The sequence below is a fragment of the Gopherus flavomarginatus genome, chromosome 17, assembly GCF_025201925.1.
Source record: "Gopherus flavomarginatus isolate rGopFla2 chromosome 17, rGopFla2.mat.asm, whole genome shotgun sequence".
Classification (NCBI taxonomy): domain Eukaryota; kingdom Metazoa; phylum Chordata; order Testudines; family Testudinidae; genus Gopherus; species Gopherus flavomarginatus.
This window is the reverse complement of record NC_066633.1, coordinates 23,558,464-23,580,849: the sequence shown is the minus strand read 5'-3', so window position 1 is coordinate 23,580,849 and position 22,386 is coordinate 23,558,464. Positions and strand designations below refer to the sequence as shown.

Below are 22,386 nucleotides of genomic sequence, written 5' to 3'. Positions count from 1 at the left end.
AATCACAACTGACCTGGTGGCTGAACTCCCCTCCAATACCTTGATAATGATACTGTCAGTCAGGGCTGATGTATATAGGAGGGGCCTTTGCCTTTGCTGTACCTATTCTATGGATAAACTGGAGAACTTAAGACACTTGGGGGATATTGTCAAAGACAGGCACCAAACTCCCAGCTAATTTGCAGTCGATAGGAATTGGGTGCCAGGAGTGGAGGGGTCTCTGTGATCTCAATCCAGTGCCTTTCAGCAGCCCTGCATTCAATTTAAAGTAAAGAATCTTAATGCAAATAAGCTAAATGATGAGACTGTAGAATGTTGCCACAGGATTCATGCTACATTGCATATTAATATGATTCTCCTTTTTAACAATTAAAAAAGGCACTTCTCACATGAAAAATCTGTTTGAAAAACAGATCACACTATGTTAGAGACAAAGAGCAGAAAGGCCTCAGACTAGGTTCTCCTATTCAGTTGTGAATAAACACAAATCCTGGAGGTTTAGGAGCAGGCTGTTAATAGGCCTTTCTTTTCCACTTTTTGCTTGCTCTGTTGGCGACTCCTGTTGCATTTCTGTTCCTTGCAGAGCCCATTCATCTTTAAAGTTGCAGAAAAACCCCCTCTTCTATTCAGTCCTGACTCACAGTGAATTAGTCAGGGCCAGCTTTTTGTTGGACAGTGTGGCCATTTTTATCCAGGCCAGAATGGAAGGACTGAAATATAGAAGAGGAACACAGGAAGGAGCACAAGGATGATATGTACTAGAGAGAAGCTCTCCTCTGCCAAAGTCAAATCTCAAATAGAGCAAATGTACTTCAAATCATAGTTTGTATTCACTCTAAGATGTCTTTACTTTACTTCAGTTTTGGATAGTTTGATATTAGGATTTTAGGAGCATAACTTCAGGATGGCTGCTTTACTCATGAGTAAGAAGAGAGGCAAGAGTGTTGTGGTGATGTTGCAAGCAAAACAGAAGAGTAGTGATGAGTTTTTTGCCTCCCTGTAGCTCTGAAACAGACAGGTTTACACATCTACAAAGAGCACATCTAAAGCTGTAGAGACATAGTCGTTCGTTCATAGTGTTGTTTCCTAAAAGTAAGGAAAAGAAATGCCTTGATGGGTGTCTCCACTCTGGAAGCTGCTGTTGACAGTCTAGTGCTACACTCTAGTATGGAAAGTTGTCAACATCAGAACTCTGGCATGGAGAGCTTTTTCTGCCCAGCATGACAACAGGAAACACCTTCTGCACATATTGACCTTCCTGTTGCCACTCTTCTCCCCAGACAAACCCATGTCCTTGTCCCAAGGGTATACTGCTTGTCTCAGATCCTGGGGGCTGATGACACAACTTGAAAGCTCAGCACAACCAGTCTGTGCGGTGCTTGTAAGACTAATGTGAGACCCTACCCAGCTTTCAAGCACTGCATGGATCTCAGCTTCACACTTGCTTTCGGATGGGAGCACCTGTGCCAAGTGAAACTGGGGAGGACCAGGCACCGTTCAGTTCTTAAGCTTAAGTTCATAGGGTGGGATATTCAGTAGCACCTGAGTAGTGAGTGAGGAGGACAAGTCCCATTGACTTCGTTCATACAATGTGTTTCACATCTGTATGCCGAAAATAACTTACCGTATCTTATGCATATACCCTTTGTACAGTGAAAAGGCTTCAGCCTATATGTAGATGAACAGATAGGTATCTATGAAACATAACCTTGCACTTGAGACCATCCCCTTTATAGTCAGGGTACCAACAAAAGTGAGTCTCATTATATTTAATGCCATCTCACTTTCTCTGCTGCTTTTAAAGTTCTTCTGTTCATGCAGCAGAAACAGATGGTATTTTCAGTCCCCCCTCTTTGATGTCCCTCTGGAGTTGGCCTCCTGCCCAGAATGAAGCCGACTGATTCCAAAATGGGCAGCTTTGACAGTTCAAAATACAGATAGGGCTTCAAGTACCCAAGTAACACAAACAGTGTGCTATTCTTCCTCTGGCATCTCATTTTTTTAAAGTTCTAATTGATTCTAATCTTCTGGATCCTGAAATGACTCTCTGGTTTCTCTTCAGTGTTTCTCAAATGCGGCCAGCGTGGCTGCATACAGCCACCAGAAGGCTTTTCTTGTGGCCACAGCTGCCTGGGCTGTGATGAGAGGGAGGAGGAGCTTTGAGTAGTGGTTGGGCCCTGCCCCCCTCTGGAGAGACAAAAGCTGGAAAAGCATGCAGCCAGTGAGTTCCTCACCTTCCCAGGTTGGTGGGGTCAGGGTTCAGCCCTTGGGTGGTGGGTGGCAGGCTTCAGCCGTGGTGCTTCAGGCTCCGTTCCCTGGCCGCGCGGTGGCAGGCTCTGGCCCCAGTCTCATCCCTCTCCTCCATCACCGTGGCCCTTGCTGCCTCCCGCAGTGCTCCCACTGTCTCTGTACCCACCTCCCCATCCAGGGCTTCATTTGTTCCCAGGCTTGCCGGGACTGAGTAAGTCTGCTGTGAAAAGTGATATTTGTGTTTGTTCATATCACTTTTCACAACAGACGTGCTCTAGCAAGTCTTAAAAAAAGCAAAAGAAACAACAAGAAAAAAGACAAAAACATGCAAAGCACCTTATTTGTGTTTCTGTTCTGTTTAGGTCTAGTAAAAAAAATAGAGACAACTGTACATTATTTTTAATATTGATTCTGCAAAAAAATCCTAAATAAATTACAATGACTTTTGGCACATATATGTGCATATTTACTTGTTTTTCATAAAGTTAATTACGAATTTTAGGAAAAATGGTGAGAGCAACGCCCAGCAGGAGTTGGTGGCCGCACTCTGAGGCCATCAAAAATTTTGTTGTGAGAACCCCTGCTCTATATGATGCTTGTAAGATCTTAGATCCTCCAGCAGTACAACAGTAGTCTGATTGTTTCATGGAAGCTTCCAACTTTCCTGAGGTGTGTGCAGCCAGTCACCTGATGGCTCTCAAATTTTTTTCATTGCTGTTGCTCATAGTGATTTGGAGGTGTTCGAGGTGCTTATGCAGACCAGATGTGCACTGCTTAACCATTCCATAGACTCTTATTGTCAGAGGCTGTAAAAGTGTGCAGAGATGGCATTATCCCAGCCTTTGCCTCTGACGCAGCCCCAACATTAGTCTTTGAGCTTTCACCAAATCACTGATCCTTACTCCTGGGCAGTGATGAGCTGCCAAATCTTAAGAACTGGTTCCCTACCGGTTTTTTGGCGGCATGTTGGTGGCGGGTCCTTCAGTGCTGCTGAAGACCCTCAGTGAGTTAAGGACCCCCCACTGCTGGGGGGCCATGTATTCCCTCTGTTCCCCCACCATTATCACTGGGGACTCTGTACTTCCCCCTCCCCACTTAACTGACTCCTTCCTTGCCTGCCCCACGCCAAAAGGCCCTAGCACAGCAGAGGAAATTGACCTTGGGAGCCACAACTGGAGAAACCCTGCTCCTGGAGGAGGGCACCTGCCTGTTTGGTGCTGCAAGTAAGAGCTCTGTCTGGGGCTGGGGTGTGCACCACAAGCAGACCTCCAGTGTGAAACTTGGAGGAAGGAGGTGCCCCCTTGCTTTCCATAAGTGGTGCTCCTGGCCAGGGCTCCCTACGGCTTCTCCACAGCTGCTATTGTCAGCCCCATGCCTCTGCAGAGTGGGCACAGTGACAGGGACAAGGGGTGCACACTGGGGATGCCTCCAAGTGGGGAGCACAACCCACTAGCTTGCACAGTGTTGGGGGATCACCCTTCAGCCCCTCTCCCCTCGGGACATGGACTCTGACGAGGCTGCACCCAACCCTCACACAGTGCAAGGGCCAGGCCTCCTTCCTCTCTGTGCCACGTGCACTGCAATAGCAAGCGAGAGGGACAGAGTCATGCATGCTCAGCCCCCATCCCCACGAGGTGGTGAGTTACGTTTCTCCTGGCTGCTCCCAACAGCCAAACCGATGCACCCACTTGAGACTGCTGCCAGAGAGGGGCCCGTGACCCCTTTTTGCAGCCTGTGTGTCACTCTGTTATTCTGTGGCGGACATGAATTCTGCAGATGTGCAAGTGGCGCAAAATTCCCCCAGAAGTTATCCTGTGGGTTCAAATCTCCTTGTTGGAGTCGAGGGCTAGTTCAAGGCAAAAATCCTTGATGCTGAGTGGGGACATAGGAGGACTTCACAATAGATGTATCCATACAGCCACCACAGTGTGGTGCTAATTAGCCTCCTTGATAGCAGTCTCAGCAGAGGCAATGGCCCTGGCAGCCGGCTCTCTGGAGTATATAAGCACATTCAGGAAACCCTCTGGTCCTAGTCCTAGTCCTAGTCTTGTTACCTTTAACCTCCCATATAGTCAGGTCTGTTTCTGTGCTGGCTTATGTTTGCCATCTTGCTCGTAGCAAGTGATCTGCTACAAGCAAGTTCAGAAAAGCTCATTGCAGAGGGAGGATATGATATTCCGAGGTGGAATCCACATCAGTGGGAGGCTGTCACCCCAGATAGCTAGCTGACAGGGCCATGCTGGGTGGCAGGAGGATGGGTTCAGATAGTCAGGTGTCCTTTGTTTCTTTAAGGAATCTCCATCCTGCCCCAGGTTTGATGTGGAGCCTGTTAGGAAACCACCACAGGTTGCTATTGTACGTGGTCAGATGAGTAAAGCCTATTTTGGGGGCCAATCTGATGATTTGTTGGGGTCTGTCTCATTTATTTTTTGATCTCTTGAGGTTGGTGATACTGTGAGTGGCACTTAATTATATTGCATTTTAAAACAGCGGAGAAAGTTGCACAACCTTGAAGACTATTTTGGGAATGAGAAGAAACAATTATTAATTGCTTGTCATCCCAAAACTTGTATCTGCAGTTGATCTGCGATCCGCAAACTTGATCTGCGGATATCTGCAGATGAGCCCCTTGCTTACTGGATTGCTTGTGAACTGTTCAGCTTTCATAACTGTCTGAGGTTGTTAGTGCTGAGCTATTCAGCTCTTGAGCTGTAAGGTGGATAGATAGCTGGCTCGATCATCAGGCTCAACTGCTAATGATCAGTTGCTTCATGTCTGCTTGATACTGGCTGCCAACTAGAGTGCCCCAAGGGTCGATCCTGGGGCTGGTTTTGTTCAATATCTTCATTAATGATTTGAAGGATGGCATGGATTGCACCCTCAGCAAGTTTGCAGATGACACTAAACTGGGAGGAGTGGTCGATACGCTGGAGGATAGGGATAGGATACAGAGGGACCTAGGCAAATTAGAGGACTGAGCCACAAGAAATCTGATGAGGTTCAACAAGGACAAGTACAGAGTCCTGCACTTAGGATGGAAGAATCCCATGCACTGCTACAGACTAGAGACCTAGTGGCTAGGCAGCAGTTCTGCAGAAAAGGACCTAGGGGTTACAGTGGATGAGAGGCTGGATATGAGTCAACAGTGTGCCCTTGTTGCCAAGAAGGCTAACGGCATTTTGGGCTGTATAAGTAGAGGCATTGCCAGCAGATCGAGGGTTATGATCATTCCCCTCTATTTGGCATTGGTGAGGCCTCATCTGGAGTACTGTGTCCAGTTTTGGGCCCCAAACTACAAGAAGGATGTGAAAAAATTGGAAAGAGTCCAGCGGACATCAACAGAAATGATTAGGGGGCTGGAGCACATGACTTATGAGGAGAGGCTGAGGGAACTAGGATTGTTTAGTCTGCAGAAGAGAAGAATGAGGCGGGATTTGATAGCTGCTTTCAACTACCTGAAAGGGGGTTCCAGAGAGGCTGGATCTAGACTGTTCTCAATGGTGACAGATGACAGAATGAGGAGTAATCGTCTCAAGTTGCAGTGGGGGGAGGTTTAGGTTGGATATTAAGAAAAACTTTTTCACTAGGAGGGTGGTGAAGCAGTGGAATGGGTTACCTAGGGAGGTGGTGGAATCTCCTTCCTTAGAGGTTTTTAAGGCCCAGCTTGACAAAACCCTGGCTGGGATGATTTAGTTGAGGTTGGTTCTGCTTTGAGCAGGGGATGGGACTGGATGACCTCCTGAGGTACGTTCCAGCCCTGATACTATGAAATGGAGCGCTTTTGCTCCAGCAAAAGCTGGATTCCTAGCAGGTTGTAACTTAACGTGAGCGTTGTCTCCTTGTGAGGCAAGCCTGTTCTTTGGCTGTTCATGAAGGCTCCATAGTTACTGATTATAAAGCAGATGATCGCCCTCCTGACCCCATTAAATCCTCTCTTCAAAAGGGCCTTGAGGGGTTTTAGATCAAGCTGCTATTTCACAACTGGGAATCTCTCTGCTGGAGAAGGTGGGCTGGTTTTGGTCTCCCAAAGGATGTTGTGGTGATCTGTCAGGTAGTGGTATATTCACTGTCTGTTTGCTGCACACAGTGATTGCTGAGGCTGCTGATGTTATCAGGGATGTATTTAAATTCATAGCTTCTGCACATGAGAGCTAGTTAAGCTTAGTGAAATATAAGCAGTGTTCATAGCATCTGTTGGAACTCCTAGGTGGAAGTTCTCATTTAGGGATCATCCTTGCATCTTTCAGCTTTACTTCATATGGCTGCTCTACCTTATTCTGTGGCCATTTCATTGTTTAGGAGAAGCTATTGCCATTTAAAATCTTTCTGTTAACATAAGAACATATAAGAACATAAGAATGGCCACACTGGGTCAGACCAAAGATCCATCTAGCCCAGTATCCTGTCTGCCGACAGTGGCCAATGCCAATGCCCCAGAGGGAATGAACAGAACAGGTAATCATCAACTGATCCATCCCTGTTGCCAATTTCCCAGCATAGAATCATAGAATATTAGGGTTGGAAGAGACCTCAGGTGGTCATCTAGGCCAACCCCCTGCTCAAAGCAGGACCAACACCAACTAAATCATCCCAGCCAGGGCTTTGTCAAATCTGACCTTGAAAACCAGATTCCCCCAGTTCCCTAGGTAACCCATTCCAGTGCTTCACCACCCTCTTAGTGAAATAGTGTTTCGTAATATCCAACCTAGACCTGCCCCCACAGCAACTTGAGACCGCTGTGTCTTGTTTTGTCATCTGCTACCACTGAAAACAGCCGAGCTCTGTCCTCTTTTGAACCCCCTTCAGGTAGTTGAAGGCTGCGATCAAATCTCCCCCTAGTCTTCTCTTCTGCAGACTAAACAATCCCAGTTCCCTCAGCCTCTCCTCATAAGTCATGTGCCCCAGCCACCTAATCATTTTCATTGCCCTCCGCTGGACTCTCTCCAATTTGTCCACATCCCTTCTGTAGTGGGAGCCCCAAAACTGGACACACTACTCCGGATGTGGCCTCACCAATGCCGAATAGAAGGGAATAATCACTTCCCTCAATCTGCTGGCAATGCTCTTACTAATACAGCCCAATATGCCATTGTCCATCTTGGCAACAAGGGTGCACTGGTGACTGTCATCCAGCTTCTCATCCGCTGTAATCCCCCGGTCTTTTTCTGCAGAACTGCTGCTTAGCCAGTTGGTCCCCAGCCAGTAGCAGTGCATGGGATTCTTCCATCCTAAGTGCAGGACTCTGCACTTGTCCTTGTTGAACCTCATCAGATTTCTTTTGGCCCAATCCTCCAATTTCTCTAGATCACTCTGGACCCTATCCCTACCCTCCAGTATATCTACCTCTCCCCCTCAGCTTAGTGTCATCTGCGAACTTGCTGAGGGTGCAATTTATCAATAAAGATATTGAACAAAACCAGCCCCAGGACCAATCCCTGGGGCACTCTGCTTGATACCGGCTGCCACCTAGACATGGAGCCGTTGATCACTACGCGTTGAGCCCGACGATCTAGCCAGCTTTCTATCCACCTTATAGTCCATTCATCCAGCCCATGCTTTAACTTGCTGGCAAGAATACTGTGGGAAACCATATCAGAAACTTTGCTAAAGTCAAGCTATATCACATCCACCGCTTTCCCCATATCCACAGAGCCAGTTATCTCGTCATAGAAGGCAATCAGGTTGGTCAGGTATTACTTGCCCTTGGTGAATCTGTGTTGACTGTTCTTCATCACGTTCCTCTTCTCCTTCAGGAGAAGCAGAGGTGAGGTTGGAGGAGCTGAACTGGGGGTTAGGGGGCTATTTGTGAGGTGGGGAGCTGGGGAGGCAGAACTGGGGGGGGGCAGAATTGGGGTGAGATGGGGGATGGACTGGGGAAGGGTGAGTACAGAACTGATGAGTGCTGGAGAACTGATTTGGATACTAAAGGCACAGGATTGATTTGGAAGTTGGGAGGCAGAACTCATTGCTTGGCAGGGGATGGGTAGATGTGGGGGTGAGAACTCCTGCAGCACGGGCCAAATCCTTGTACCTAATATATTTGGGAACATGGGCAGCACTAACAGTCTCTTTGGGGAGAGGCAGGAGCAGTTCACCAATTGTTAGACTGAAAAAACAATATCATATCTTTGGCTCCCAAAATATGCGGTAATTTACAATCTCCAGATGTGTTGAGGTCTGACTCATTTATTTTTTGATCTCTTGAGTTTGGCAATACTGAGTGGGACTTAATTATATTGCATTTAAAAACACCAAAAAAGTTACACACCCTTGGGAAGACTATTTTGGGACTGAGAAGAAATGATTACTTATTTGAGGCACACTACAGTTAATAATTAAAGGTATCAAGGTGTGCTGCAGCAGAGAAAAGGTTGGGAACCACGGTCTGAGAGTGACGTGACTGTTGAGTTGCTGTACAGGGCTTTCTCCCGGAAACTTGTGCCAGAGAACTTACTGTACAAACATGGAGTGATGACCTGTAGATACTAACCCTTTGCATATCTTGGTGCCTTCCATCCAAGGAGCTCATTGCACTTTCTCAAACACTGATTAACCGTCAGTCCCCATTGTGTGCTCGGTTTCCATATGGGGTGAGCTAGGCACAGAGAGGTGAAGTGACTTTTCTAAGTTTGCCCAGGAAGTCATTGGCAGCACTGGGCCTGGAACCCTGCTCTCCTGGCTCCTAGTCCTGGGCTGCAGCCAGAGAAACAGTGTTGTTAATGGGAGTTTGCTGGGCCAGGCCTTATGTCTGCAATCCATTCTTTCCTGCAGCTTCCTTGAAATGATGGAAGCCCGAAGTCGAGGACATGCATCCCCAATGGCGACTAATGGACAGAGCCCTTCCTCTGGCTCCCAGTCACCCATAGTACCTCCCAGCTGCACATCAACAGACAGTTCCAGTCCTGGTACCCCCCAGCCACCACCACCACCTCAGCAGCTGCCTGCCAACGCAACATCCCCTGAGCCTCCATCCTCCTTGTCACCAGTGCCTCCACTAGAGGCTCAGTTACCACACACATCGTCCCCAGCTGCTCCAGCAACGCCTGTTGTAGTACCACTGCAAAAGCGCAGCATTATCTCCCGCCTCTTTGGAACTTCTCCAGCACCAGAGATGTCTCCTCCCCCGCCAGGTAGGTGCTGACACAGAGAGAATCTGGGTTTTGCTGTCTGGTCGCAGGTGCATGGGTATACTTACAATATTGCACTTCCCCGCTGTCCCAATTTCTTTGCTGTACCCCTCCTGTTCCCTGTGGCAGGCAGAGCAGGCAGCCCTCGTGTCTTAGCAATGCCAGGCTTATATTTGTTCAGTATAAATCCAAAGAATAGTGCAGTTGCTTCATTCTTTTCTTTCAGCTGCCTTGCTTGATTTGCCTTGTGCCTCCAGCAGCGCTCACGCCAGCCTCTGGGCGGGACCCCCCTCCAGCAGCGCTCACGCCAGCCTCTGGGCGGGACCCCCCTCCAGCAGCGCTCACGCCAGCCTCTGGGCGGGACCCCCCTCCAGCAGCGCTCACGCCAGCCTCTGGGCGGGACCCCCCTCCAGCAGCGCTCACGCCAGCCTCTGGGCGGGACCCCCCTCCAGCAGCGCTCACGCCAGCCTCTGGGCGGGACCCCCCTCCAGTAGCAGGATGGTGGCTCTGATGTTGAACTTCAAGGCTGGGAGGGGTTAGATGTGTAGAGGGCTCCTGGGGAAAGTAATAAACTGTCAGTTTCTGAGTAGGAGTGTCCCCTTCCCCACTGCTGGGCCTGTGCCACTCGCATCAAAATCCAAATGGTAATAGAAACCCATGCAGCCGCTGCCTGTATGTAACTATGGCAGCTGCAAAACACACTTGCATGTTAACAAAGAGCAGTCTGCTGTTTGTATTTAAGGAACATAATCATTCAGCCAGAAATTTGAAGTGGTCACACAACTGCAGCACTGTGCTAGCTCTGCAGTAGATTCCCCTCTGGGGAAATATGCACCAGCAGAGCTGGCATGAGGGGGAGAGTGGCCCATGGTAAACAGCGGAGCAAAGTAATGTAAAGGTCATGGAGAACTAGTATCAGACAGATAGAGTCCCAGTGCAGAGGCATCCAGGGCTGTTCATTGCTTTCATTTCTACTGAGCTAGACCTTAATTTGCCCATCACATTCACTTTACTTATAAAGCTGACTGGAGCTGCCTCTGCCTAGCGATTAGCATGACGGGTTTGAGTCACCCTTTGCTAAATAACCTCCTCCTTCATACTGTCACTCTACGGAGTTCAGAAAGCTATCAAGACACCCACAGAAAGGGGAGGCGCTCAAAATGCACACTCAAGTTCAGTTTTAATTCTCCACATCAATGGTGGGCAAACTTTTTGGCCTGAGGGCCACGCTGGGGTTGCAAAACTCTATGGAGGTCCAGGTAGGGAAGGCTGTGCCTCTCCAAACAGCCTGGCCCCTGCCCCCTATCCGCTCCTTCCCACCCCTCGCTCCTTGACTACCCCCCTCAGAACTCCTGACCCATCCAACCTCCCTGCTCCTTGTCCCCTGCCCGCCCCCTCCCAGGATCACTGCCCCCCCCGGGACCCCACCCCCTATTCAACTCCCCCGGTCCCCTGACTGCCCTGACCCTTATCCACACCCTTGCCTCCTGACAGGCCCTCTGGACTCCCATGCCTATCCAATTCCCCCTGTCCCCTGACCGTCCCCCTGAACCTCTGCCCCATCCAACCGCCCCCTGCTCCCTGTCCCCTAACTGCCCCTGGCGAGCCCCCATTCCCTTACCATCCCGCTCAGGCTCACAGCCCCGCCTTAGTCTCCTCTTTTCCAAGCTGAAGAGGCCTAGCCTCTTTAATCTTTCTTCATATGGGACCCTCTCCAAACCCCTAATCATTTTAGTTGTCCTTTTCTGAACCTTTTCTAGTGCTAGAATATCTTTTTTGGGGTGAGGAGACCACATCTGTACGCAGTATTCGAGATGTGGGCGTACCATGGATTTATATAAGGGCAATAATATGTTCTCAGTCTTATTCTCTATCCTCTTTTTTTAATGATTCCTAACATCCTGTTTGCTTTTTTAACCACCTCTGCACACTACGTGGACATCTTCAGAGAACTATCCATGATGACGCCAAGATCTTTTTCCTGACTTGTAGCTTAATTAGCCCCCATCATATTGTATGTATAGTTGGGGTTATTTTTTCCAGTATGCATTACTTTACGTTTGTCCACATTTAATTTCATTTGCCATTTTGTTGCCCAATCTTAAGAACTGGTTCCCTACCGGTTTTTTGGCGGCATGTCAGTGGCGAGTCCTTCAGTGCTGCCGAAGACCCTCAGTGAGTGAAGGACCCCCCGCTGCCTAATCACTTAGTTTTGTGAGATCTTTTTGAAGTTCTTCACAATCTGCTTTGGTCTTAACTATCTTGAGTAGTTTAGTATCATCTGCAAACTTTGCCACCTCACTGTTTACCCCTTTCTCCAGATCATTTATGAATAAATTGAATAGGATTGGTCCTAGGACTGACCTTGGGGAACACCACTAGTTACCCCTCTCCATTCTGAGGATTTACCGTTAATTCCTACCCTTTGTTCCCTATCTTTTAACCAGTTCTCAATCCATGAAAGGACCTTCCCTTTTATCCCATAACAGCTTAATTTACGTAAGAGCCTTTGGTGAGGGACCTTGTCAAAGGCTTTCTGGAAATCTAAATATACTATGTCCACTGGATCCCTCTTGTCCACATGTTTGTTGACCCCGTCAAGGAACTCTAATAGATTAGTAAGACACAATTTCCCTTTACAGAAACCATGTTGACTATTGCTCAACAGTTTGTTTTTCTATGTGTCTGACAATTTTATTCTTAACTATTGCTTCGACTAATTTGCCCGGTACTGACGTTAGACTTACTGGTCTGTAATTGCCAGGATCACCTCTAGAGCCCTTTTCAAATATTGGCGTTACATTAGCTAACTTCCAGTCATTGGGTACCGAAGCCAATTTAAAGGGCAGGTTACAAACCTTAGTTAATAGTTCCGCAACTTCACATTTGAGTTCTTTCAGAACTCTTGGGTGAATGCTATCTGGTCCCAGTGACTTGTTAATGTTGAGTTTATCGATTAATTCCAAAACCTCCTCTAGTGACACTTCAATCTGTGACAGTTCCTCAGATTTGTCACCTACAAAATCCGGCTCAGGTTTGGGAGTCTCCCTAACGTCCTTAGCCGTGAAGACTGAAGCGAAGAATCCATTTAGTTTCTCCACAATGACTTTATCGTCTTTAAGCGCTCCTTTTGTATTTCGATCGTCAAGGGGCCCTACTGGTTGTTTAGCAGACTTCCTGCTTCTGATGTACTTAAAAAACATTTTGTTATTACCTTTGGAGTTTTTGGCTAGCCGTTCTTCAAACTCCTCTTTGGCTTTTCTTATTATACTCTTGCACTTAAGCTGGCAGTGTTTGTGCTCCTTTCTATTTGCCTCACTAGGATTTGACTTCCGCTTTTTAAAGGAAGTCTTTTTAGCTCTCACTGCTTCTTTTACATGGTTGTTAAGCGACGGTGGCTCTTTTTTAGTTCTTTTACTGTGTTTCTTAATTTGGGGTATACACTGAAGTTGGGCCTCTATTATGGTGTCTTTAAAAAGGGCCCATGCAACTTGCAGGGATTTCACTTTAGTCACTGTACCTTTTAACTTTTGTTTAACTAACCCCTTCATTTTTGTATAGTTCCCTCTTTTGAAATTAAATGCCACAGTGTTGTGCTCTTGAGATGTTCTTCCCCCCACAGGGATGTTGAATGCTATTGTATTATGGTCGGTATTTCCAAGTGGTCCTGCTATAGTTACCTCTTAGACCAGCTCCTGCTCTCCACTCAGGATTAAGTCTAGAGTTGCCTCTCCCCTTGTGGGTTCCCGTACAGCTGCTCCATGAAGCAGTCATTTAAAGTATTGAGAAATTTTATCTCTGCATTTCATCCTGAAGTGAAATGTTCCCAGTCAATATGAGGATAATTGAAATCCCCCAGTATTATTGGGTTCTTAATTTTGATAGCCTCTCTAATTTCCCTTAGCATTTCATCATCACTATTACTGTCCTGGTCAGGTGGTTGATAATAGATCCCTAATGTTATATTTTTATTAGAGCATGAAATTTCTATCCATAGCGATTCTATGGAACATGTAGATTCTCTTAAGATTTTTACTTCATTTGTATCTACATTTTTCTTTCACATGTAGTGCCCCTCCTCCCCCTGCACAACCTGTTCTGTCCTTCCGATATATTTTGTACCCTGGAATGATTGTGTCCCATTGATTGCTCTCAGTCCACCAGGTTTCTGTGATGCCTATTATATCAATATCCTCCTTTGTCACAAGGCACTCTAGTTCACCCATCTTATTATTTAGACTTCTAGCATTTGTGTACAAGCACTTTAAAAACTTGTCCCTGTTTATTTGTCTACCCTTTTCTGATGTGCCAGATTCTTTTTTATGTGACTGTTTATCATCTGATCCGGCCCTTACATTATCCTCTTCCGTCCTCTGTTCCTGACTGTAACCTGGAGATTCCCTATCATCAGACTCTCCCCTAGGAGAAGTCTGTGTCCGATCCACATGCTCCTCTGCAGCAGTCGGCTTTCCCCCATCTCCTAGTTTAAAAACTGCTCTACAACCTTTTTAATGTTTAGTGCCAGCAGTCTGGTTCCACTTTGGTTTAGGTGGAGCCCATCTCTCCTGTATAAGCTCCCCCCATCCGAAAAGTTTCCCCAGTTCCTAATGAACGTAAACCCCTCCTCTCTACACCATCGTCTCATCCACGCATTGAGACTCTGAAGCTCTGCCTGCCTACCTGGCCCTGCGCGTGGAACTGGGAGCATTTCTGAGAATGCCACCATAGAGGTCCTGGATTTCAGTCTCTTCCCTAGCAGCCTAAATTTGGCTTCCAGGACATCTCTCCTACCCTTCCCTATGTCATTGGTACCTACATGTACCACGACCACTGGCTCCTCCCCAGCATTACACACAAGTCTGTCTAGATGCCTCAAGAGATCCGCAACTTTCGCACCAGGAAGGCAAGTCACCATACAGTTCTCCCGGTCATCACAAACCCAGCTCTCTATGTTTCTAATGATCGAATCTCCCATTACTAACACCTGCCTTTTCCTAGCAACTGGAGTTCTCTCCCCTGGAGAGGTAACCTCAGTGCGAGAGGCAACCCCAGCACCATCTGGAAGGAGGGTCCCAACTATGGGAAGGTTTCCCTCTGCTCCCATTGACTGCTCTGCTTCCCTGGGCCTTTCTTCCTCCTCAACAGCACAGAGGCTGTCTGAGCGGAGGTGGGACAATTCTACAGTGTCCCGGAAAGCCTCATCAACATACCTCTGTTAGCTCCTCCAGTTCCACCATCCTGGCCTCCAAAGTCCGTACGTTGCCTCTGCGGGCCAGGAGCTCCTTGCACTGACTGCACACATACACCACCCGCCCACAGGGCAGGTAATCATACATGCTACACTCAGTGCAATGAACTGGATAGCCCCCACTCTGCTGCTGGGCTTCTGCCTGCATTGTCTCCTAGTTAATGAAAGGGTGGTTTAAAGAAAAGGATTTTGGAATATGGTTTGGATTATAGGTTTTAAGGGGACTACAAGGGAACAGGTAGGACCGACAAGGGACACCCCCTCCCTTCCCAACTCCCTTGCAAAACTCCCTGTTAGGCTTTTCTTTGTGTTTCTTAAGAATCTGGGGTGCAGATTAACCTAGGAGAAGAGTAAAGTTTGGTCTACAAATAAGACCCATTAAAGCAACTTTTATTTTACGTAACACCTAGGGGCATTGACCTGTTGAAGGCCTCTTGCTAGGTACCTTACAAAGCTAGAGTAAGTGGCAGTCCTTGCCCCAAAAGGTTTAGTTTAAATGACAAGCTCACATATGTGTGAAAAAGCCAGGTGAAAGACAAGGGAATAGTAACAGGAAATTTTAATGTAGACTAGCTTTGTGCATGGTTCATATGTGTAAAAAGCCAGTCCTGGCTGTAATCACAACCCCCGTTATTAGCTGGCAGCACTCTGTAGTTATAGTGGCATAGGTGAGTTTTACAGAGGAAAAGATAAGTTGATCTTGGTACATGCTAAACCAGCAGTAGGAAAAGGCAGCTCGTGGCTGCCTTCTTGCGAAGCAGTCGTTTGATCTGAATGGCCTGTTGCATTCCTTCCGCTACACAGCAAATGTCCAAGACTGTTGTGGCTGTTAGCTACATGTCTGCACACACAAGTGACCGTCCGCATGCTAGAGAAGCATTGGGTTTGAGATGCTTAGGGGAGTAAATTCTCTGTCACGCCAGCTGGGCATCATTTATGCCAAACTGATCACTGTTCCATCTACAGATGCTGCTACTGTTCTCCCCAGTGAAGTCCCTGCAAAAGTGCAGAGTGTGGAGGACTTTATTCCTGATGACAGCCTGGACCACAGCTTTCTGGAAGATACAATCCCTCAGAGAGACAAGGGGATAACTAAGACTAAGGACCACAATGAAAGTGACAGGTAAGGAGGAAAGGAACTGGGGGTGGGGGAAGAGGAGCGGGATAGAAATAGCATTTGGAAGTGCAGTCTGGGTGACTGAGGGAACTTGTGTGACTCCAGCATTTTCCTTCAGCTCTTAATACACACAGTATGCTACACAGTGCAAACCCCCAAAGGGTATGTATGTGTCCTAGTAGTGGTAGCCTCACCTCAGACACTTTCTTGACTTCTTGGGTGTTCAGGAAAGGAAAACGGCTTGAGGCGTGCCCTGCTAGCAACACCTACCCCTGCCAACTCGAGCAGGTCTGCTTGCCGTAATTATAGTATCACTCACAGGAAGAGAGGGTGGGTCTCTCTCCCATTAGCCAGGTCCCAAAGCCACTTAGAACCACTACCTTGAACTCCACACAGGAATTTACTATCATCCAGAGCAGAGTGAATTATATAATTTCCAAATCCCCTCCCCACCACTTCTCTCTGATTGCTTTCTAGCCTCTCCTACTATTGTCCTCTGTTAGCTCTGGCTGCTTCTCTTCTGTAAATTGCCCTGGCAGCAGATGCTTGAAGAATCCCATTTACTGCATTAGCAGGATGAGTTTGTCCTTGCCAAAGCATTGTTCTTCCTGATACCTTTTGAATGCCAGACAGCTGTGGTACCACTAGTTTAGCCTAATTTTTTTTTTCTGGCTTTGATCGTGCTTCCAAAACTGAAAGGCTACATCACTGTATGACTTTAACTGAGATTCTTGCTTGAAAAGGTGTATTGCAAGTAGGGCTGTTGATTAATCCCAGTTAACTCACACAATTAACTAAAAAAAAAGTAATAGTGATTAATCACAGCTTTAATCGCACTGTTTAAACAATAGAATACCAATTGAAATTTATTAAATATTTTTGGATATTTTTCTACATTTTCAAATATATTGATTTTAATTACAACATAGAATAGAAAGTGTACAGTGCTCACTTTATATTTTTTATTATAAATATTTGCACTGTAGAATGATAGAAGAAATAGTATTTTTCAGTTCATCTCATGCAAGTGCTGTAGCGCATACTCTTTATCATGAAAGCGCAACTTATAGATGTCAATTATTTTTGTAACATAACTGCACTCCAAAACAATGTAAAGTTTTAGAGCTGACAAGTCCACTCAGTTCTACTTCTTGTTCAGCAAATTGCTAAGACAAACAAGTTTGTTTACATTTACAGGAGATAATGCTGCCTGCTTATTTACAGTGTCACTTGAAAGTAAGAACAGACATTCACATGGCACTTCTGTAGCTGGCACTGCAAGGTACTTACGTGCCAGACGTGCTAAACGTTCATGTGCCCCTTCGTGCTTCGGCCGCCATTCCAGAGGATATGCTTCCACGTCTACTTTAGAGACCTTACAGTGGCACAGCTGTATCAATGCAGTTGCATTGCTGTAAGATCCCCCATGTAACTGCTTTATCCTGACAAGAGAGAGCTCTCCCATTGACCTAATTAAACCATACCCAACAAGCAGCGGTAGCTATGTTGGCGGGAGAGCATCTCCCACTGACACAGCGCTGTGCACACCAGTCCTTCTGTTGGTGTAACTTACATTGATCAGGAGGGCTTTTTTTTCACATAAGTTCAAGTGCTTGCTCATGTCAATTCCAAGTAGGTGTGCGTGTGCCACGTGCACAGTCTTCAGAAGGTTTTTCCCCTAGTGGTACCCATTGGATCGACCTGGGTGCACCCTGGAGTCATGTCTTCAAGTCGCTGAATATAGATCCTTGCTGACCTACTGCCTCCGCAGTTCCATCTTACCACCAGTGATGGTTGTTGGAGCTGAGTGTCTCTTGCTTCAGCAAGCGTTTCCTCTAGTGATTTCTGTATCTTCAACCTGTAAATATTTAAATAGTTAGTATAAGTTGCAGTTAGCTAGTAGCTAGTTAGTGTTTGGGGGTTCCCCAAACTCAGTTCGTTCCCCTCTTGGTGTTCGAGGCCTCGATCCCAAGGGTGCCAAAGGGCGATCCCCATGACTCCTGCCTAAAGTACCTGAGGGAAGCACGTCAAACAGATTGTTGCAGGATCTGCAAAGGGTTCTGCCCTAGAACTAAAAAGGGAAGGGACTTCAGGCTCAAACAACTCCTCATGAAGGCAGTTCTCCATCTCCAACTGGCTCTGGGCCAGCAGGACATGGCACCCAGCACCTCCGTGCAGAGCACGCGGTCCTCCGTTAGAGAAGCTATGGCACCGAGGAAGGACTCTATGCTTAGAGACCCTCGGCACCATCATTTCCCGGTGCCGAAGTCCGTGGCAGCAACTTGTCACTGCTCACACTCACCACTGCCTCACAAGAAGAACAGTAGAGGATGCTCGCCCACAGTGAGAGCATCTGGGACTGACAGCGCTTGGCGTCACAGTCATCGGACTCAGAGGCAGAGTCCTATTACTCAAGACACAGCTGGTACCGGTCGGAACAGCGCTGCTGTAGACAGGAGACAGATTGAGCCCCCCCTATGGTACCGGGGCTGACACAGTGGCAGGAGCCCATGTCATGGGCATACTATTAGGCCCAGGGTACCTATTCCACAGGCCCATAGTCAGTAATTTCAGAAGAGCGTGCCCCTCCACCACCCCTGAACCATCTCCCACCACAAGGCACCGAGACAGCTTCAGACCCCAGTGCAGAGCCCCTTCTAGATACCAACGCCATGACTGGCACCGGGACCAACCTGGCACCGAACAATAAGGCACTGGGCAGGGACAATAGCAGGGTAGCAGGAGGGTCCAGTACCGCCTAGGGTGTGATCGTCGTCTTCTCCCAGTAAGGCAGTGGCAGGATGGTCATCTTCTGCTCCGCCCCCCATTGACAGTACAGCCCATCAGGAGCTGTTGCGCAGGGTGGCTCAAAACCTGGGGCTCCAGGTCGAGCAGGTGGTCAAGTCAGTAGACCCCATGGTGGACATCCTAGCTCCTGAGGGGCTCTCAAGGGTAGCATTACCCCTCATAAAAACCATGCAGACCACCACGAAGACCTTGTGGCAGACTCCTACCTCTATCACCCCTACAGCTAAGGGGGTAGAAAGGAAGTATTTTGTACCTTCAGAAGAGTAAGATACCTCTTTACTCATCTGTAGCCGGGGTTGCTGATGGTAGCGGCTATGAATGAGAGAGAAAGGCAGGGGCAGCAGGACCCAACCCCAAAATCCAAGGACTCAAAGAAGCTGGACCTCTTCGGCAGGAATGTGTACTCCACTTCGGATTGCTAACCCGCAAGCAATTTTGAGCAAATATAACTTCAATTGGTGGAATACACAGATGCTGATTCCTGCAGACCCTAGATCAAAGTTTGCAGCTGTGGTGGAGGACAGCAAGGCAGTGACATGGACCTCCTTGCAGGCCTCAGTGGACTTGGCCACACGAACCGTGTCCTCCGCCATATACATGAGAAGAAGTTTATGGCTCCAAGTGACGGGCCTCCCCCCAGAGGTCCAGCAGACAATACAAGACCTGTCTTTTGTTGGCTTGGGGTTGTTTTTAGAGCAGACGGACTCCAAACTCCATAGCGTAAAGGGTTCAAGGGCAACACTGAACTCTCTGGGCCTGCATACTCCCACTACTCAGATAAAGCATTTTAAGCCCCAACCGCCTTTGTGTTTCTACCCTTCCCAGCCTACACAGGATTTCTTCAGGAAGTGGGGCAGGAATAACAGGTGCAGATCTCCCCATCTGCCACCCAGTCAATGCCAGGGCTCAGCAAATCAGTCCTCTGTCTCCAAGCATGCCTTTTGAGGGTGCACCCAAGGATGATGCACCAGTCCAGTAACCGGATCCTTCCCCTTGTTTTCTGAATCTCCTATCGTGCATAGGCCCAGATAACCTCAGACTGCTGGGTTCTCCACATGGTAGGCATGGGATATTCTCTCCATTTTTGCTCCACTCATCCCTCTTCAGGGACTCGTCTCACGAGCAACATCTCATGCAGGCGGTGCAAACGCTCCTAGCTGCAGGAACAGTAGAGAAGGTCCTTCAGGAGCTAAGGAGAAGGGGTTTTTACTCTTGATACTTCCTAATCCCCAGCGCCAAAGGAGGTCTCAGAGCCATATTCAAGTTCCACATGATCTCTTTGGCTGCCATCATCCCCTCCCAGGATCTGGGGGGCTAGTATGCTGCCCTCAACTTGAAGGATGCGTACTTCCACGTATCGATAGTCCCGTCCCACGAACGTTTTCTCAGGTTCGTAGTGAACCACAACCATTACCAGTTTACGGTCCTTCCCTTCGGCCTGTCAGTGGCCTCTCAGGTGTTCACCAAGTGCAAGCTGGTTGTGGCTGCCTTTCTAAGGAGACTGCAGATGCCGATGTTCCCGTATCTTGATGACTGGCTTGTCAAGGGCTGCTCCAGGGCACAGGTAGAAGCACACGTACATCTGATACGATCAATCTTCGACAGTCTGTGTCCATTGCTTAATGTGCCCAAGTCCGCCTTACCCCCACCCAGAGGATAGAGTTCACAGCAGTACTAGGCTCCACCCAAGCCAGGGCATTCTGCCAGAGGTGTGCTTTCAAACCATGTGCTCCATCATAGAGGACTTTCAACTTTTCCCCACCACGACGGCACGGTCACATGGCCACTTGCACATCTGTAATCAAGCACTTCAGGTCTGGCTGACTTCAGTTTACCATACAAGTAGACACAGCTTGGACAAGGTAGTTTCGTTTCGTCCTCGGATTGTTGAACCCTCCAGCAGTTTGCACAAAAGTACCCTTCTCCAGATTGCAACCATCGATGTCACTAGTCACGGAAGCTTCAGCACTGGGGTGGGTTGTGCATCTAGGGGCCCTCGGGATCAATGTTCCCTCTAATGTTTTACACCCATGTGCAGAATGAATTTTGTTATTTGCATCAATATGAAGGTGTGATGTGGTGGGGGTGGGACAAGAGGTTCAGGTTATGGGAGGGGGCTCAGGACTGGGGCAGTGGGAGTGAGAGCTCTGGTTCGGGGTGCGGGTCTAGGATGGGGATGAGGGATTTCGGGTGCAGGCTGCCCCAGGGCTGCAGCGAGGAGAGAGGTCTCCCCCAGCCCTCTCACTGTAGCAGCCCTGGACCTACTGTGGTGGGGAGAGGCGCCTCTCCCCCGGTAGCCTCTGCTCAGGAGGAAGACTTGGGTTCTTTTGGGATTAATATCAAACAGAAAATGTCACAGCTGAATAACAGACTATGGGCCAAATTCAGCGTTCAGTTACACTATGGATATTAATGGAGCTACACTGGATTTGGACAGCAAGATTTCACTCCCTAGGTAAGAAAGCTGTTAAAATTTTCATCAGCTATAAAAGGTGTCAGTGCCCATAATACCATTCTGACACTAGTAAATAACATGAGACCTCAAAGCTGATGTGCTAGGGGAGGAAATTCACAGCAAAGGCCAAACTGCACACGACTCACCTGGACCTAAGATTTGTTAAAAACCTCAAGCTCAGGCCAGCTTCGCTGAAAGGATTTGTTGTGACCCTTTTGTGTGAACCTGGGGCTGCTTGCTGGGTTCTGTGAGGAAACTGTCCGTTCAAAACTCAGTGGAACAGGAACAATAGGAACTCTGGCTGCAGCTGAGCTTTGCTTTGAGTTGCTAGAGAGAAAGAATGAAGGACTGGAATGCAAAATACAAACCCAGCCCCAAAGCCCCAGCAGCGGGGAAAGGCACCTCTCCTGTGGCCCCAGCTCAAAGTCGCTGCGGCAGGTCGGGGCTGCGGGTGAGGTGCCTCTCCCTGCCATGGCCCTGAGCGCCTGCACAGCCCTTGAAAGACTGCTGCGCGGCTTAGCGAGAACTTAGCTCAGGACACAAGGCTTCTGGTCCTAAACAGAACTCTCGCTCCATATCAGCGTCAGAGAGTTGAAGGTGGTTCGTTTAGCCTGTCAAACCTTACACACCTGCCCTTCAAATAGGATTGGATCAGTCATGATGGACAACACAGCAGCGATATTTTATATAAAACAGACAAGGTAGAGCATGCTCCTCTCACCTATTCCAGGAAGCCCTCAAGCTGTGGGACTTCTGCATAGCTCACTCAATACATCTAGGAGCGTCTTATCTTCCGGGATCCCAGAGCAAGCTGGCAGACCATCTCAGCAGATCATTCCATGGCCACGAGTGGTCCATCTGCCCAGACATCATGAACAGCATCTTCCAACGGTGGGGAGTTCCCCAGGTGGACGTGTTCACGATGAAAATGAACAAGAAATATCAGCAGTTTTGCTCCTTCCTGAATCACAGCCCGGGCTTGACCACAAACGTGTTTCTCGTCCTTGGGAAGGACTGTCTGTTCTCTGTGTTCCCACCCTTTCCACTCATTCATAAGGCCCTGCTCAAGATCAGAAGGTACAGGGCGTCCCTCATTCTAATAGTTCCTGCCTGACTCCACCAACACTGGTACACATCGCTCCTGGAACTGTCAGCCACTCCGATCACCCAAGACCGTGGTCACCTCCAGCACCTCAACCTCGAGTCTCTCCACCTCACAGCATGGAAGCTTCATGACTAAATCCCATGGAGTTTGCATGCTCTGAACCTGTCAGAGAGGACCTCCTTGGCAGCCAAAAGCCCTCCAATAGAGTCACTTACTTAGCTAAGTGGAAGAGATTTTCGATCTGGGTGACGCAAAGGGCCACGTCTCCAACTCAAG

At 48.1% G+C, this 22,386-nt stretch overlaps 1 protein-coding gene across 3 annotated transcripts in view; it reads left to right on the top strand.

Moving 5' to 3' along the window:
• RABL6 (RAB, member RAS oncogene family like 6) overlaps positions 1-22,386 on the top strand; it is a 112,487-nt gene that overhangs the window by 74,254 nt on the left and 15,847 nt on the right. For all 3 annotated transcript variants that reach the window (XM_050926497.1, XM_050926495.1, XM_050926496.1), the window contains 2 exons: positions 9,022-9,380; positions 15,592-15,748. In XM_050926497.1, coding sequence (XP_050782454.1) covers positions 9,022-9,380; positions 15,592-15,748 — 516 coding nt within the window. The remainder of the gene's footprint in view (positions 1-9,021; positions 9,381-15,591; positions 15,749-22,386) is intronic.